The sequence below is a fragment of the Papio anubis genome, chromosome 7 (assembly GCF_008728515.1).
Source record: "Papio anubis isolate 15944 chromosome 7, Panubis1.0, whole genome shotgun sequence".
Classification (NCBI taxonomy): Eukaryota; Metazoa; Chordata; class Mammalia; order Primates; family Cercopithecidae; genus Papio; species Papio anubis.
Genome location: NC_044982.1, coordinates 69,279,458 through 69,298,975, shown reverse-complemented (window position 1 = coordinate 69,298,975; position 19,518 = coordinate 69,279,458). Strand labels below are relative to the sequence as shown.

Here is a 19,518-nt window from a genome sequence, read left to right as displayed (position 1 = left end):
CAACAATTTGTCTGTCAGGTCTTCTCTGCTCCCTCTAGTTAAAGGGTGGAACTGCTTCAAGTATAGGACTCCCACTGCACCAGGTGGGGGATGGGGGAAGAGCAAGTGAATAAAGCCATATAATACTGTGCTACCATTTTGAAGATGTCTTTTTCTTGATTTGGCATTTTTTTGGTTGCTGTAAACCTTTGTTTTCTATAGCTCCAGCAAAGTTGGTTCAGACAGTTTCTGCTTTGGTTTTTTAAAAAATTCTCTCTGGGATAACAAGAGCATACATTTTTCTAGTCTACTATTTTACTAACATCTCTGCACTTTGACTTTGTTTTAAAAAGTTTTATTGTTGTTTGTGGAGGCTGGGTCTTGTGTTGCTCAGGCTGGTCTTGAACTTCTGGCCTTAAGTGATTGTGCCACCTTGAAGTTTTGATCTTAAGTAGTTAACTTTTGCACCCAACTTGGTGGGTGGTTTGTGTCTGGTTAAGACACTGTGCAGGTGCTCAGAGATATGTGATTGCTATTTAAGGAAGGAGAGAATCTGTGTGGTTGAACTCTAACCGTTGAGCCAGTTTGGTCTCTATTCTTGTGGACTGCTTGGTTAAGTCCTACTCACTGCCTGTTATGGTTTGTTTTGGTATGTGAACATTTCGCTTTCTTCCTTTTGAGCTTGCTTTTGTCTTTGAAATTTTGAAATTTTTTTCTTCTCTTAGAGACAGAGTCTCAGTCTGTCACCCAGGCTGGAGTACAATAGCGCGATCATAGCTCGTTGTAACCTTGAACTCTTGGACTCAAGTGATCCTCCTTCCTTGGTCTCCTAAGCAGCTGAGACTTACAGGCAAACACTATCTTCTCCCTTCTGTGAAATAATTATTCAGTGAATTCTGCAAGAAAGTAAATGCTGTATGTTCTCTTTTATTTTGCAATATATGTTTTAACTGTTTGTTATAAACGATTGCAAACATACACAAAAGTAGAGAAACAGAATCACAAATGCCTGTGTATGTATTACCCAGGTTTGACAATTATCCTTCATGATTTGTGTTGGTTAATCTTGTTTCATATATATCCCATATTCTACCTGTCCTGTGAATCCTGCTGTTTTTCCCCCATCTCCCATTCTCACCCCAGGATAATACTTATTAGTGATACAAACTTCCCTCAGGAGGCATATAATGTTTGTCTTTTTGTAATAGTTTTAATATTTGTGACAGGATAAATATTCAGTTTTGGTTTCCCTTTATTTTATTTGAATTTAAGACAAGATTTTTCTTAAAGAATTAATAATATAAAATGCCAGGTTACTCATACAGCCGTTTTGCAAGTAGTAATCATGATCACGTTATATAAATCACCGCATCATAGAAATGAAACCTTCTTGAAAGAAGTGCTATTCTGGGCTGCGTGCAGTGGCTCACACCTGTAATCCCAACACTTTGGGAGGCGGAGACTGGTGATCGCTTGAGCCTAGGAGTTCAAGACCAGTCTGGGCAACACGACGAAACCCCACCTCTACCAAAAAAAAAAAAAAAAAAAAAAAAAAATAGATGGGTGTGGTGACTTGTACCAGTGGTCCAGCTACTCGGGAGGCCAAGGCAGGAGGATTGCTTGAGTGTGGGAGCTGGAGGTTGCAGTGAGCCAAGATCACATCACTGCTCTGCAGCCTGGGCAACAGAATGAGACCCAGTCTCAAAAAAAAAAAAAAAGTAATATTCGTATTTTTTAAAAATGAAAAATGGAAAGTCATCTGTGTCTTTTGGAAAGTCTTTTAAAAGTAGCATACATTGCTTAATTTTTTTTTTTTTTGAGACAGAGTCTGGCTTTGTCGCCCAGGCTGGAGTGCAGTGGCGCTCAGCTCACTGCAAACTTCGCCTCCTGGGTTCACGCCGTTCTCCTGCCTCATGAGCAGCTGGGACTACAGGCACCCACGACCACGCCCAGCTAATTTTTTATATTTTTAGTAGAGACGGGGTTTCACCTTGTTAGCCAGGATGGTCTCGATCTCCTGACCTCATGATCCGCCCGCCTCAGCCTCCCAAAGTGCTGGGATTACAGGCATGAGCCACCACGCCTGGCCTGCTTAATTTACTTAATACTTGGACAGAAACACTCTGCAACTGTATTAGTATTAATTTTATCGCTAATATTTTTAGCTTAGTTGGTTTGTCATTTTGAGATAGCTTTTTAAAAATGTATGTTTGGAAACAAATTTGTAGTTGAACATGTATTTCTGGATCCTAAGAAATTATAATGTGGTAAAAAAAAGAGTATAACACTTACATATAATTTATAGCTGAAATTATAATTTGAAATTGCAGGAAGAATAAAACTAATTGTTTCTTCAAGGAAATTTGTATATATAGTTCAGCTTCTTGTGTTTTTTCTTTTCACAATGCATTTTTATCCCATGTTATGGAACATCTGTTTTGGTATCATATTCTTACTACTTGCTTTTCATTAATGAAAACATTTATTAAGAATTACTCAAGAAATTAAATGAGCTTTTGTAGTTTCTTAGAAAAATGAATGGAGGAGGCTGTGACATACTTGGTAATGAACAAGAAATTGGAACTATAAGTCTAATTTATTTTACTATCTTTAAAATCTTCACTTCTAGTAATTGTGTTCTATAACCTGTAAGCTGACTTTAATATTAAAATTTTTAAAAATGCAGTACGTAGGTTGCATGTAGCACTGTTCTTTGAGATTGATTAGCTACAATAATTTTAGCAAATTACGTAGATAAAATATTGTGTTTTTTGGTGTTTCTTTGAGACATGTCTTACTCTGTCGCCCAGGCTGGAGTGTAGTATGCAATTATGGCTCAATTATAAAATTGTCATTACATGTTTAAAACTCAAAGTATAACTTGTTAGTAGAATATATTTATTCTTCTGTATATGCCTCTGTTTGTTAAGGTCTTCTTTGTCAGTATTTATTGTAAAACTACAGAAAATATGGAAAATCACTAAATGGCTTTTGTTCAATTTGAGAAAAATCTGTTAGTAAGCATTATAATATATGATGAATTAAAGACCTAAATGATTATTTTTACTTTATTTCTGAAAGACATTTTCTGATAGCTATTCTTTTGTTTGATTTCAAGTGGCTGCTTATAACAGTTGTCATTATAGATCAGTTTAGCTTGCTCTAATATGTTTTCACCTTTGATTTGCCAGGAACTTCAGTTGGCTGTATGGAAATGTAAACCTTTGTATGAAGGAGTATATCATTGCGTCAGAACTTGGCACCCACAAGGATCTTAAGCAAACAGGCTATTTGTTCCCTGGAGAAACGATTCTATAATCTGACTTTGTTTTTATATTCTGTTCTGTGCTAGATTAAGTGATTTAGTTTAGTTTTGCTTAGGGCAAAACGTTTCAGGATATTTTAGAAAATCCTGGTATGTGATTACCCTCTGAAAATAATATTAGTTTTAAAATTTTGCTTTTTATCAGTAGGCTTTGCAGTGCCATATTCATTCTCAAAGTGTCATTTGCAGCTGGCACTAAAGACTACTGCTGTATTCAAAATAGTATATTGTCTTATCCTCCAAATTTTGAAAATGTGGAAGCCATATATTTGAAGCACTAAGTATTAGTTTCCTCTTAATTTGATGTCCTTTTATGGTTAGTTTTTAGAGAAACTACCAGTAGGTGACACACACACATACACACATGCACAGGTTTATTATAAGGAATTGACTTATGTGATTGTGGAGGCTAACAAGTCCCAAGATCTGCAGTCGGAAAGCTGGTGACCCTGGAGACCCAGCAGCGCAATTCCAGTGCCCGTTTGAAGGCCTGAGGTCTAGGAGAGCTGATGGTATATTTCCAGTTTAATGACTAGCCAGGTTGAGCCCCCAAAGAGTGAATATTTCATAGTCTGAAGGCAGGAAAGGACTGGTGTCCCAGCTGAAGGCAGTAAGGCAAGAGGAGATCCCTCTTGCTTTCTAGAGGTCAGCCTTTTTGTTCTATTCAGGACCTTGATTGATTAAATGGTCCACCTACATTAGAGAGGGCAGTCCACTTTACCCAGTACACTGATTCAGATGTTAATCGCATCCAGAAACAACCTCACAGACACACCTAGAATAATGCTTATAAATATCTGGCCAGCCCACGGCCTAGTCAGGTTGACACATAAAATTAGGCTAGGTTCAGTGCTGTAATCCCAGCACTTTGGGAGGCCGAGGTGGGAGGATCTCTTGAGTCCAGAAGTTTGAGACCAGCCTGGGCAAGATAGAACTCGTCTCTATTATGGGTGCGGGGGGATAGTGAGGGGGTGGGATGGGGAGGCGGGCGGAAACCATTACATTGACCTTCAATGATGGGATGTAATGAGTCTTTTTTGATGGTAACTTTTTGACTATTAAAGCATAAACAAAGGGGAACTGTCTGTGATAGACATAAAATGTAATAATATAAAGCAATTTATTTTCATTATAAATTTTTTAAACTTTAGACTCCTGAATTTAGATGCCTGAATTCTGAGACAATTGTAAATAGTCCCTAATTGAACTAAGAAATGTAGTTTTTAGAAATATTTGTTTAGTTCTCAGAAACTCTTTCTTACATTTTGAATTTCTCTATTTCAAGAAATTCTTGCCATATGTATTAGTTTATTTTGAACTTTTTAGTCCAGTTAATCCAAGCAAACACAGCAGCAAGCAAGCAGTCAATCAATCATAACAAAGTATAATTATAAAAGATTAATTAGGCAATAATAGTTTTTTCAGAGTTTCAAGGGTGTCATGAAGATCACTTTCTTTCTATTCATTTTGGGCCTCTCAGTGGTAATGTAATGTCCTTCAAGGTTTCCTATTAAATTCCATATTAATTATAAATATTTAATTATTAAATTAGAAGTAATACATGCACCCAATTAAAAAATCAAATTATACATATAAATATAAAATGAAATATAAATGTTTCTTTCCCTAATTTTCTCTATCTCCCCACCCCAACTCGTAGGCCCTTTCTTCAGACTAACCACTGGTAATAGTTTCTTATGTATACTTCTGTAAAAAAATAATGTGCCTATTCAAGCATGTATATATATGTAAGTTTAATTTTTCTGTTTTTAATTTATCCATACTTGGTGCCTGTATTGTTTGACCAAAGATATATTTGTATAGGAAATCTATTTGTCTTATTCACCATTTTATATCTAACTCCTATAATAATGTCTGGCTCATAGTATACACATAGTATATATAGATCTCTTGCATTTGTGGTATAAACCATATAGGTTTTCCATATGGTTGAGCCACATTTTATTTATACCAATTTTCTATTGATGGACATTTATGTTAGTTCTAGTTTCCTGCTAGTCATGTCCCTCCACCTGTCCATCCACCTGTGTGTTCATCAAATATTTACTGAGTCCATATTTTATGCCAAATACTCTTCTAAGGATGCAGAGATGGAGGAGAAAATCAAGGGCCCTGTTTCCATGTAAGTTGCTGAGATATATCAAAAAACAATGAAATAAAATCTAAACAAATCAGTTTCATGAAGGCAGTAGTGCAGGTAATGTGATGAGAAAAGAGTTTCTACTTTAGATGGGATGGCCAGGCAAAACCTTTGTAAGAGATGACTTTTGAGCAAGGCCTGCATAATGAGAAAAATGGCTTAGAGATCTAGAAGAGAGAATTCTAGGCATAGAGTATAATAGCAAGATAAAAGCTCTGAGGTAAGAGTAAGCTTGGTGTGTTCGAAGAACAGAAAGAAGACCAGCATGACTGGAGCATGAGTATTTGTTCTTATGAATAAAAACTGCTTCAATGAATATCTTTGTACATAAAAATATATCTTACATATTTTTATAAATATTTTTAGTAATGGAACTGTGGGGTCAAATAATTTAAATATATGCCTTTTAAATTTGTAGAGCTGTGGTACAGGGCCACTATTATCCCTTACCCTTTCTTCCTGAACCTCTTCTTGCTTTTCATAGCTCTGAGGAACTTGAGTTGTCTGGAGCTTCGTAAGGAGTAGGCACACTGGGTGAAAGAGTTTCTTTTAGGGAGAGAATGTGTCAGGGGCTATAAATGTTTGAGTCTTTTGTATAATAAGATGAAAATCCAATAGTAGGACATGTGCTTATATTGTGTTGTGTGATAAAATATTTGGCTTTCTGAAATAGCATGCTTTCTTTTTTATGAAACTGTTTTAATGCAGAAATTATCAGCATTTCTCAAGCTAGAAAATACAAAATTCAGAGTTTTTCTGAAATTACTGTTGGATAAAATGAAGTATTGTAAATGATCTCTAGTTTGATACTTGGATTCAATTTACACAAATTTGTGATTAAGCTAAGAAAATATGAAAAATGTGGCATAAACCAAAGTCAGCTGAAAACATTTGGTAAAGTGTGGCTTTTGTGGAGGAAGGTAGGAAGAGCATCTCCTATTTAAAATGTTTTAAAAAATCCTGGATACTGTTACATTGGGGAATGAAATCCCATTTTTAAATGCTTCTCTGTCAAAAAGGCATTATTTAATTTTAAAGGGTAAATGTCAGAATTACTTACAATTTTTTAGGCAGATTAGAAATTTCAGACTGGTCAAAGAACAAATTTTGTTTCATGAAGTGTTTTAATGCTGAGTAAATAGGAGAGTCAAGTCACATTTGAGAGCGTAGGGATGTTTGTTTAAATTTTTTCAACCTACTTTTTTTGATGAGTGCATGTAGGAAACTTTATCAGATATATTGAGATTCCTGTGTACCTAGAGAGAGAGAGGGTATGCAGTTTGCTTAATTATTATTTATTTTTATTTTCTTCTTTATAATAAGACTCACTTCCTTTTTTTTTTTTTTTTTTTTTTTTTTTGTAAGACAGGGTCTCGCCAGGCTGGAGTGCAGTGGTACAACATTGGCTCACTTTAGTCTCCATCTCCCGGTTCAAGCAATTCTCCTGCCTCAGCCTCCCGAGTAGCTGGGACTAGAGGCACACACCGCCAAGCCGGGCTCATTTTTTTTTTTGTAGAGATGGGGTTTCACCGTGTTGGCCAGGATGGTCTTGATCTCCTGACCTAATGATCTGTCCGCCTCGGCCTCCCAAAGTGCTGGGACTACAGGCATGAGCCACCACGCCCGGCCACTTCCTTTTTTATATACTGAAAATTTTTCAGAATTAAAAATAAGTTGGAGGAATGAGGCTAGGAATTTATTATGGAGAATATTTTAATTTAACAGCTGTTCATATATCTTCTGTTGGTTATAGTAGAGTTTGTTTTTTTTTTTTTTAAATAGGTAATTTTTTCCATCCAACTTATAAACAAACTTTAGCTGGAAATTGATTTTACGTTGCCTCTTGAACTTGGTGTAGATTAGTAATAACGTAATTTTTATGTTTTGTCTGTAAAGTAGTAAGTTAGCATTTGGATTAAGAAACCCAATTTATCTGATTGTCTACTGTAAAATCATCCCACTAGTTTTAATGTGAATATATAATTTTTGACCGAAGACAAATTCTTGATATCAAATCTTTAAGGTAAGGACAGAAAATAGTATTTTATTAGTCTTAATCCTTTGTCCTAAAAAAGATAGAAGTATAAATATGTTGCATGTTTACAGAAATCTTCTCCTATTATATGTAGATATGTTTTAATTGTTTGAATCATTAAAACATCTAATTTTTGCTGAATATGCAAATATGTCACTAAATCTGTTTTTTAAGATTTTTCCAGTTTAATGTCTGAATCCAAATTCATAAAGAGTTGGAAAAATGAGATGTCTGAGCTATAGGATTCACAGGGATTTCATATGAAGCCTATTTAATCAGGATAACACTGTTATTAATATTCATAATGTCAGCTGGAACACAAATGACAGACTATGAGGCCTAAAAATTTTACTTGGTGAATTTATTAAAAGTAGCTTAAAAAATTAATGGAATTTAAGTAAAGTTGGGGAGTATGAAAATCTTGTGTTAGCAGAAAAAAAAATCTCTATTAGAACTTTCCTTTAAGACCATTTTGCATTGATGTCTTTTGACAGATTTCATTGGTACTTAAAGAAGAAAGATGCATGAATGGTCATTTAAGAGGATTTAAACACATTGGCACATTAATTTTTACATGAATAATAAGTACTTTCCAAAAGCAATTAACTTACAGTGTACAAGATATGAATTGAAAAATAAGACTGTGACATCAAGGGCAAAGCAAATGTGCTGTACATTTTAAACTTAGTGACAGGACTTTTAAATATTTTAATTTTTTTATTTTTATAGTTTGTGCTGGTTATGACTTAGAATGTGGTTATTTTAATGCACTTAAAAGCAAATTTAAAGGACATTAATTTATTGGTCTCTCTGTCTCCAAAAATATTGGTGTAGTGTTAAGCATTATCTTCTGCCAAGGACCATTTGTATTTTTTGAAAAAGTAAATATTTATTGTGTTAATTGCAATATTTTGTCAGAGAACATGTGCAAATTACAGAAAGGCAATGGGATGATACTGTTTGGGTTTAAGGCTACTAATACATATTTTTAACACAGGCTTATTGGTTATAACATAACTTAAGAGTATAATAAATAAGCTTCTGAAAGTTTAGTCTGAAAAGTTATGGACCACTTGAGTAGTTAGTATGTAAATACATTTGTCCTGAATTTTAGCCTAAGAAGGTAAAATATTGGGGATGACCTAAAATAGAATGCGTTTTTGTGTAGTACTTGGTACTCTTTACATTTTGAAATATGCCTATAATGAGAGTTATAAGAGTACTCAGGTTTTTGTTTTGATTATTGAAGTTTATTAAAAAATTAGTTTTAGATCATTATGTAAAGTCACAACAGTATTGAATATTTTGTTTTACATTTTCCATGCATGTTTTACTACATATAAAAGCATAGTTTAGTTATTATCCATAACAGTCAAGTTACACTTTGCCATTGAGAGAACAGAGGTGTTGACTGGCAGTCTCGTTGGGTACTAGAAGTTTCACTTGCAGTCTGTCATAAGCATTATTTGATTTCATTAAAAGTGTAGAAATTGCCTATATAAAATAGATGTAGTTTGGGACTCAGAGCTTTATTGGACGAGTCATTAATTATCTCAGTGTCCATAAATTATCATAATATAGGTATTAATTTAGATTTTTGTTGTAAGTCATGGAATCAAATTGATATATTGGTTATTTTGTCTAGAGGCTTTCTAAAAGTTGGGTTTTGTGGAATTTTTTTGTTTGACTCTGAGTTATTCCTTTAAATGCCCAGGAGAGGGCAGCATTTTACTACATCAGGCTTATAAAAGAATTTGCCCTGCTTAGACTGTCAATGTTTCTTGTAATTACTCCCAGTATATTTGTTGCTTGCTTATGAATTAACTTGCATTTATGGAACTAAATCATTCCAATCATTTAATTACACCTGAGGAGCTGAACTATAATTGCTTGCTTCCAACTAGGATCTGATATGGCTTGAGCAGTATTAATTTGGTGTTTACTTTTCTGAGTGCTAAAAGCATTAAAATGATTGTGCAATGGGATTACATTTTACTAATTGCTGGCATTCATTAGCTGGGTAAATGATGAGGAAGAGTGACTGTATATTGCAGAGGGATAAAATTATGGTTTTAAATAGTATATTACTAAGCACATTAAGGCCTGTAAGACATGTTTTAAAATACTCCAGAGGTTATTAAAGACTGTATTTTCTACATGTCTTGGTATATGAATCTCTTATTAAAATACTGCAATTATTATTAACCTTTTTGGGCAATATGTAGGGAAATGGCTTCATTGACTGGAACATATTTCTTTGATATTAATAACTTCCTATATTTTCAGCTAATCCAAAAGTAAATGAGAAACTTAGAAAAAGATTGCCAACTCCAAATCAACATATTTAGAGAAAATTGGAAAAGGAGAAGCTTACTACAGCTTTATTTGAGGACTTTTTAAAGAACGCAGGGTTCTATCTGTGAGGTAAATCTAATTTTATTCTCCTTAAAAGCATAAAAAAAACACTCGCATAGTGTTTTATCATGTTTACTACGAAAACAAATAAGAGAGAGGAGTATCGGTAATTCCACAAGTTAGTGATGGTCTTTATGTTTTTTAAAATTAGAGTAGTATTCTTAAATTTCTTTTATAAGTAAAATTTATAAAAGTAATCTATATGAATATATACACAGTAAATTGAAATCAGTAAATTTGAAATATTTGGTATAAAATTTATGGCAAATAAAGTAAAAATGTATTTTTCTTAAATGCTTAAAATTATAGTTGGAGAATATTTCAGTTAAATAAATTAAATGGTTCTCTACCCAAATCAGCATGAATGTCTAAAAAGCTTAACCTGAACTGTATATACTAAAATACATGTGTGAAGAAAAGAACCTTTTTCTGAGAAAAAGATTTAATTTCGCCTGTTGAAATTCTCAGTTAATTGTCCCATTATAAATGTTTTAGAAAACCATTTATCCTGTAAATTCTCTGTTAAACAAAGGTAAGGTTTAGGTGTGTTCTGATATATTGTTTTCAGTTTATTTATCTAGATTTGACTTTATTTTAGCTGCAAATCTTGGAGCAAAAACCAGAGACATTGCCAGAGCAAACAAGAATAGAAATACAAATGGAGAACTGGTCAAAAGGTAAGGACTTTTAAGGTATTAATACCAAGCCCCAGGTGTTATGCTAGTTCAAGGCACTGAGTGAAGTGTGTTTGTTCTAACCAATATATTAGACAGAGGTAGACAAGCGCGCACACACACACACAGACACACAACATGCACACAGAGACCCAGGGATTATGAAAGAGATAGAAAGAAAGACACACAGAGAAAAGAGACATACACACAGAGAGAAAGGGACACACACATGCACACAGAGAAGGAGACACAGAAAAGACATTGAGAGAGGGAGAAAAAAAAAGACACACCGGGAAAGAGAAACACGCCTACATACAAAGAGGCAGAGGAGACTGAATGACTGTGACAGAGATGGACGGAGCCACATTCAGAGAAAGAAACACACAGAGAAGGAGATCCTCAGAGAAAGAGACACAGGAAGGAAGATACTTGAAGAGGGAAACACATAGAGGCACAGACACACACCTGGAGGTGCACAGAAAGAGAAGCATACACAGAGACTCAGAGAAAGAGAAATACCACAGTAAGAGAGACTTGGTGGGAAAGAGACAGATGTATAGTGAGGGAGAGAGAAAAAAAAGAGACACACTGAGAGTGATAGAGACATAGGCATGAGGACGGATACAGAGAAAGAGACGTACATACAGACAAGGGACATATATAGTGAAAGAGACAAGACATGTCTCTTTCAGACATATAGTGAAAAAGACAAGATACATATATACATCTTCTCACAAAGAGAGAGAGAAATGCCAGAATGAAAAAGAAAAATCTACCAGAGAAAGAGACACACGTAAAGTAAGGAGAGAGACTAGAGAGAATGAGGGACAGACATGTATATATGCAGACAGAGTAGAAAGACATAGATCAGAAGACACATACACTGAAAAATAGACTAAGACACATATATGAGACAGAGAAGAAGATACTCACAGGTATGCACATGTGGAGGAACACAGCCTGAGAGGCAGAGAACAGTCAGAGACAGATACAATTTGAAAGACAGTCTGAAGACAGAGACAGACTGAGAGATGGCCTGAAAAACAAGTGGAAGGAAGGAAGGAAGGATGGATGGATGGATGGACGGATGGATGGATGGATGGATGGATAGGTGGATGGGTAGATAGATGGATGGACAGACAGACAGATAAGAGCAGCACACATAAAGGAAGGGGCGAGAGATATTTAAGATCTATTACGGTAAAATGTTGAAAATTTGGAATCCTTGGGAAATGATTCTTTCTGAATGTGATATTACATATATTTGAAAACTTAAACCTTTATGTACATCTTTTAAAATTTCCTCTTATATTATAATTTTAAAAATAGGATTCTTATTAAAACACTGTATGCATCTCTTCCTTTTTTGGTTCCCCTTCCCCCAACAGGGCTCCTGTTCAGCATAGTCCAGCCACATTTTTATCCTTTTTTGAAGGTTAAAGTCCATTTTTGAGGACCATTCTATAATCATTGTACTGAATAAGTTAGCAATTATATATTCTTTTGAGGGATAGAAAGATCTGAGTGCCTTTTTCTGATTTCTGCATTTTGTTTTTGATATTTATACTGTTACAAATTTTCCTGCTGTTTGTACCCACCATTAGTAATTTCCCTTTTTATTTGTCACACTAGGCTGCTTATTATGAGTTTAGAATCCAGACAGCTGATTTAATTCTATGTAAAACAATAATATATAATATCTGGGTAAGATAGTTAAAGGTTTTTTGTGCAAAGTTAATAGTGCTTGTACTATGTGACACTTAATTTTGGTGTGCTCTCTATATTCAAATTGTGGATAAGAATGTATTGGTATGAAGTTAGGAGCTAATTTGTTATAGCTATGTTTATTCATTTATTTGAGTAACTAAGTAGATACTCTTAACAGCTCAAAAGCATTTTACTCAATTTATGTAAAAAGAAAAAAGAAGCAAATAATGATGCATTTGTTGTGTTTCTCATTCACACATCGTATTGCTGTAAGAGTCATGTTCAAATTAGAGACCAAACAATCTTTAAGGAGTGAAAGGAGTTATTTTTAATATATCTAAAGAGAGACTGTAGAGGGAGTACTGCTGATAAATGTCCAATAATCAGGAAGGATGTCAAGGAAGGAGCTGATGAAGCTCTGGGATACTTACGAAAAGGAAAGTTTTATGGTTGAAGATACAGATGCATAGACAGTTTACGGTAGGCACAGACTACAGCAGACATGACTGATACAGCATTAAGAAAATCTACATTTTTACAGGCATCTTTTTGACATTGGAAAGAGGAATAAGACATTCCCATTTATAAGGATCTGTTACTAAACATTATTAGGAAAAAGGTCAGATGCGGTGGCTTATGCCTGTATTCCCAGCACTTTGGGAGGCCAAGGCAGGTGGGTCACTTGAAATCAGGAGTTCGAGACCAGCCTGATCAACATGGCGAAATCCTGTCTCTACTAAAAATACAAAATTTAGCTGGGTGTGGTGGCGCGCACCTGTAATCCCAGCTACTCGGGAGTCTGAGGCAGGAGAATCACTTGAACTCCAGTGGCAGAGGTTGAAGTGAGCAGAGATCATGCCATCACACTCCAGCCTGGGCAACAGAGGGAGACTCTGTCTCAATAAATAAATAAATAATATTAGGAAATAAAATTAAACATAAATATTTTAACTTTTGAGTCTTGTGATAACAGATGTTTAAACAGTAAAATCTCACATCGTCATCTCCCTGATGGCAGGGTTCATGGGATTTATCTTAAATCACAGATTGCTTCAAAGCTCTATCTTACATAAATGTTCCTAGTCAGTTCCTTTGAATAGTTATTTTATTTAGCATAATTTTACTAATTAAAAAAAATTGAGTTAATTAAAACTTGTATTACACAGATATGGCTTTATTTCATCTTACAAATTTCATTATAAAGAGTGCTGAAGTGGCCATTCTTTTCCTAGCTTTACTGTAGAAACACTTCTGAAATATTTTAAGTCAAAGAGCTGATAAGATTGATAATGTAACATATATAACCGTTTATGTTTTTCTTTGTTTTTGTCGTTGTAGACATTTTGGAAAATGGAAAGCTGAGGTTGGTAGGTGGGCTGGGTGATGATATCTACAAAATAAACCCAAGTTCTTTTTTTTTTTTTTTTTTTTTAAAACAGTCTCACTCTGTCATCCTTGCTGGAATGCAGTGGTATGATCATGGCCCACTGTAACCTTGAATTCCTGGGCTCAAGCAGTCCTCCTTCCTCAGCCTGCTGAGTAGCTTGGACTACAGGCATGAGTCACTGCACCTGGCTAATTTTTTTTTTAAATGGTTTGTAGAGGTAGGGAGTCTCAATATGTTGTCCAGGCTGGTCCCAAACTCCTAGCCTCGAGCAATTCTCCTGCCTCAGACTCCCAGAGCACTGGGATGACAGGCAAAAACAACTGTATCTAGCCCCCACGTTTCTTTTAAGTAGTTGAAAAAACAGTCCTGAATGAATGTAGTTTGTAAGTTGACAAAAACAATGTGTGTGTGAATAAACATATATTCCCAGCAAAAAATGTGTTACCATCTTCAGGCCTTTTAAGGGGTAAGTGATGTTTTGCCTTTTTGTGAAAACTTCTATTTAAGGGTTCTCTTTTGAAAAAAAAAAAAAAGAAAAAAATGAAATGTCATAATCAAAGGAGTTCATACCCTCTGAAATAATGAGTTGTTGTTATATTATTGATTGTTTAGCCCTGTTTTGTATTTACTTATATACATAACTGTAAGAAAAAAGACATAGGGATTATAAATCTCATATGAATAATTATTTGGAATACTGTTATAAATTCCTGATCATTTCTTAAATGAATGTTGGGATTTTTATTAGCAGATACATGGTCTAGTTATTTTATAGCATACAGCAATTCTTTGCAAACAGTTTACATATTATTTACAGGTAAATATGTCTGCCCTAAGTATACATACTTGCAATTATGTAGGTAAAAATGAGGCCTGGATACCAGTTAAATTTAGAAAATTGTGAAACTCATTTAAATTTAGAACCTTTAGGGGTCAGTGTTCCCTAAGAAAGGTTACAAAAGGTTACTGTGCCTACCAAAATTAAATATTAAATCTGCTATATTTTAAATATATATATGTATATTTTACCAATTTAAGGTAAGAAATGATGAGAATTATACATTGAAGAAGCTTTTGACCAAAACCTTTCAATTTAATGGCTTTGTTCAATATTGTTTTTAGGATTATTATTTGTGGGGATCATCATATGTAATATATGTTTTACACACAAAGTAGTTATTTTTACTTATGTATTATCTAAATTTAGATCTAGATTACATATTTTAATTAATCTTTAAGCTTAAAAAATGATCATGATTCTAAGTCAAGAATCATTGTGCTTATTTGAAATAAGGTGAAAAAACACTTCTAGAACTGCTGTGTAAATAGAATTCTTACATTTTTAAGTTTATTGGATGCTAATAAATATTTAAAATTTTTTTATCTTACTGAATTTAGGTTAAAAAAGTTGTCATCTTTATTTTAGAATTGAACTAGCAAGTATCATTTGTATCCATGATTCTTACAGTTTTTCTATAAAGCACAGTAACACAAATATTTTTTTAAATAAATGAAACTTAACGAAAGGTAACTTGCAAGTGGTTAGTTTCTTGTTTAGTCAGAATAATGTTTATTTGTCCTTGGCGTTTTGAACCTGTGTGCCATCATCAACCTCTTGTATTATTGATTCATTTATCTTTCTGTCTGTTCACAAAGTACATGTTCTTTTTTACCTTTTATCCATCTGCAATTCTGTAATTGAATTATAACTAAAACTATTGCATGATTTGCAAACAAATTGTAAGTGTAGACACTGAAGAACCACTGTAGGAAAACATCATTGATGCTTTTAAATGTTGTTGATCATTATGACTAAAATATGATTGTAGAATCTCATATCACTTTCATAAACTATTTTATGTTTAAGGCAGAGAAGAAGAAAATGACAAATTGCTTAAACTGGACATTCATTGCTACCAGCAAGATAAGCTGGTAAAAAAAAAAAAGCTATTTCCTAGACATTATGATTATATACTCCTTGAAATTAAAGGTTTTGAAAATGTCTAGATCACTAATCATTCTGTATTCAATTACAGGAATTAAATTTTATTAATAATTGGCTTTCTAGTAAGTAATGGTATATTTTTCATGAAGAAGACATGTAATTAGTGGTTTTAGCTTATTGCCTATATTTTAAAGCAGAAAGAAGATTGTGTTGGAAAACCAATACATTTAATAATGTCAGTAAAATGTTATGGTGGAAAGAACACAGATTTGGAGCTAAACATAAGTTTCAATTTTTACATCTTTCGCTTAACTACCTACTTGGATTTGGGTATAAGTTTCATAAATCTTTGTAAGCTTGAGTTTTCTTTTATACGAAATAGAGAGATAATCTATTTAGGACCATTGCGAAGATTAGGAATGTTACATGTAAAGTCCCTACTATAATGCCTGAAGCAGGAAATGAATTTATTTAATCTGTATTTCACTTACCAGAGCAATTATTTCCACCAATGTGATGGTGGTAGGTTACAGATGGTAAATAAAAATAAAAATAAAAGGTGGTTGACAAATTTAGAGGACTTTTAAGTAAACCATGGTGATTGTCTTTCTTATTCCTTCTAGCTATGGAAGGTACATTCTACTGAGTTTCGAGAGTATTAAGAATCCTTAATAACAGTATTTGAAATGATTGTTATAGTATTATAAAGAATCTGTTTTCTTCTAATACAATGTTCAGAATATCACTGGAACTTTAATTTTTCAAAATGGTATGCTTATAGTTAGTATATTTGATATACTATAATATATAATTAATAATATTCATTTAGAATAAAATCTATTTTTGTCTGTATTGAAATTCCAGTTGCAATAAAAATCTCCAGATTAGTGGCATCACAGAGTATTTTCATGTGCCTTTTCCTTTTGGCAAGTGTGGATTTAAGGTTGCATTTTAAAAATTTTCCATGTGCCATTGGGGGTTAAAAGAAGAACATGTCTGAGGTCTGATTAAATTTACTACTTATCTCCATAGGACCTAGCTTAATAGAGTGCTAGTAGCTTCTCACACATGACCATCTAGAATATTGAGAGAGTGGTTTTAGGAATACTGGCAGCTGGCCAGCAAGGATTGATTCATTTCCTGAGGAGATGCTGAGGCTACTCTTAGAAGAATGATTGAAGTTATAGTCTTTTATTTTAAAAAATTTCCTTTAATATAAATAAATTTATTAAATACAATTCTGGAATTTTTAATTTTTTAAGCTTGATATGAATGATTCTGTGAATACTCTTGGACTGAGTAGAAAAATGGAATAAAAAAACAAAAAATGTTTACAAGGGCAACTTAGTTTTCTAACTGGCTATGACATTTGTTGTGAACTCTTTTAAGATTCATAATTTCTAATATGAATACTTCATGTTGGCGAGTTTATGCCACAAATTATTTTTTAAATTATATTTTGGCAGTTTAAAAAATAGACTTTGTCTTTCAGAATAGTTTTAGATTTACAGTAAAATTGAGTTGAAAGTACAGGGTGTTCCCATACATCCCCTACCCCCACAAACATCCAACCTCCCTCTCTGCCAATTCTCTACCACAGTTGTACATTTGTTACAACCAGTGAGCCAGTCAATAAATTCTTAATAGGGGAAAAGTTTGTGAGCTAAAAGGATTTCTTCTTTCTCTTTCTTTCTTTCTTTCTTTCTTTTTCCTTCTGTTTTTACTAAATTTATAATGTTTTAAATCAGTTCACACTGTACTCTTCATGCGCAATTCTTACATCTTTGGTTCCTCCATTTTATAGAAATGATCGTTTCTAGGAAGAATGAGCATGAAAAGTGGCAAATTTCCCTTTTAGTAGGACCTTTTCTCCCACGTTTCTATTCTGTTGGTGTGATCCTCTTTGTAGAACTTGTGACTCTATTTCTTTGGGTTAAGGAAATACAAACTCTACTTTTAATATGCAGATTCTTTTACATTTATTTGTGGTCATGAAAACATTTCTTTTTCTTTGAAATAGAAAACAATGACTTGATTTTGTCAAAAGATTTTTGCTTTGTTTTAAATTCTCCATCCTTAAGATTCTGAACAAATCTTTGCTAAAAATCCTAATTTATTTCTGGTTATGGCCTTTCATGCCAGAACACCTCTTATAACACATATTTACAGCATGCACCTTAATATAATGTTCCAGAATCTTTAATTTTCTACACATGAGAATTTCAGCTTGTCATATTTCAGATGACTGTGAGGCCTCTGTAGTACGATTAATATAAAGATCTGAGTGTGCATTGGCATTTTGTTGATTTAGGAGAACTGGATCAATATACATTGGTATGTAGACTGAATTGAAGGCCCTTTTAAGGGTTGTTCCAGGTTGGCTGTAGGGTAGGACTGATGTGACTTCCTGGACTTAAAGGTATTTTAAATACATTTTTAAAAAGTTTCTTAAGTGATAAAATTATATATTTTAGTGTACATTTACTTACTACTCTTTGTTTGTAAATACATTTGTAGTAGTAGAATAAAAGTCTTTTGGAGGAGTTCACCAAATACTCCAACTTTTAGTGTTTTGGTTTTATTCGAATCAAAACAACCTGTCATGTAGGACGTTATTATCTTTCTGGGAGAATTTCAGATACAGTTTTTCTTTGTGTTCTGCTTATTTCAGGGAATATGAAAAAGCAAACTTAGAGCAAGTCAGGCTTCAAAATTTTGAAATTAAGTAGATTATAGTGTAAATGATTGAATTAAAAATATTCTTATCTGTAGCTTTTGGATGAAATAGATAATACTTTGCCATATGGTAAAATTGTTTTTGAAAAGATGCAAACTAAAAAGTAATTATGTAAAAAAATTGTGTTCGAACTTCTGTGTTTATTTTTTGACAGACTCTAGTTTTTACATACAACCATTTAGTATTATAATATTAGGATGCTGATGTGTGAACAGTACAAACTGATGGATTTATATTGATAAAATTATACTCGTGTAGAAACAATGTTTTTGCTACTCAGTATTTTTAAAATTAACAATTAAATGCTCCTTTTAAATACAGTTTTGCTGTCTGTACCAAGATAATTTGATACACTAAAATTAATACAGTTAACAAACACTGTTCATTGATTTGAACAGTTTTAATATAGAAATATAATCACATTCAAGCACAAGATACCGTTATTTCTTTCTTTATTTAATGTTCTCTCCACTCCAGAAAATTCCAGATTTTCAGATTAGTATTAATCCCTAGCAGATTAGGGTAGGTATGGTTCATTTAGCATTAGTTTCCTTGAACCAACAACAAGTTTTGGAAGAAAGAAATATGATAAGGGAAGACAGAACAAATATGTAGTCCTTAAGGTTTCAGGCCTGTGTCCAAACGCTAGGATTGGGAATATGGAGTATGGATATTCTGTGTCCTTTCCATTAATTATTATAAAAGTGGAAAGAAGTTATAATTTGAAAGAATTTCTATTGTAAGTGGATCAGATTATTTTAAAATGTTTATCAAAAAACCAAATGTTACAAAATTTGGAGTCACTGAAGCTGTTTTACTCAATTGTTTTTAAGAGTTTAAAGTTAAAAAAAAGTAATGATTACAGTTCAGCAAACCTGTTTCCTTTTGGAAAACTTCATTCTTATATTTTATAATCAACCAGTATAGAGTTAAAGATTAGGACAAGGCTGCACTAGTCCAGGTAAGAAGAAGAATGACAGAAAATTTTTTTCATTAAAAAAGCTGTCTTTGATCTCTTGAGAATGCAGTAGAAACTAGCATCAGAGACTTCCTCTGCATTTTTAATAGGACTTTTGCTTTCCATGATGTTCTCTATTGGCCCTTTATTATCTTTTTAAAAAAAGTCTCTGCCCTTCCCCCAAGTCATTTGAAA

At 33.3% G+C, this 19,518-nt stretch overlaps 1 protein-coding gene across 4 annotated transcripts in view; it reads left to right on the top strand.

The window, feature by feature from the left end:
* MIPOL1 (mirror-image polydactyly 1) overlaps positions 1 to 19,518 on the top strand; it is a 384,568-nt gene that overhangs the window by 40,409 nt on the left and 324,641 nt on the right. For all 4 annotated transcript variants that reach the window (XR_649664.4, XM_031668175.1, XM_009211427.3 and 1 more), the window contains exons 2-3: positions 9,787 to 9,924; positions 10,514 to 10,592. Coding sequence is in view for 2 of the 4 variants with exons in the window: in XM_009211427.3 (XP_009209691.1) it covers positions 10,574 to 10,592 (19 nt within the window). In the remaining 2 variants the exon portion in view is untranslated. The remainder of the gene's footprint in view (positions 1 to 9,786; positions 9,925 to 10,513; positions 10,593 to 19,518) is intronic.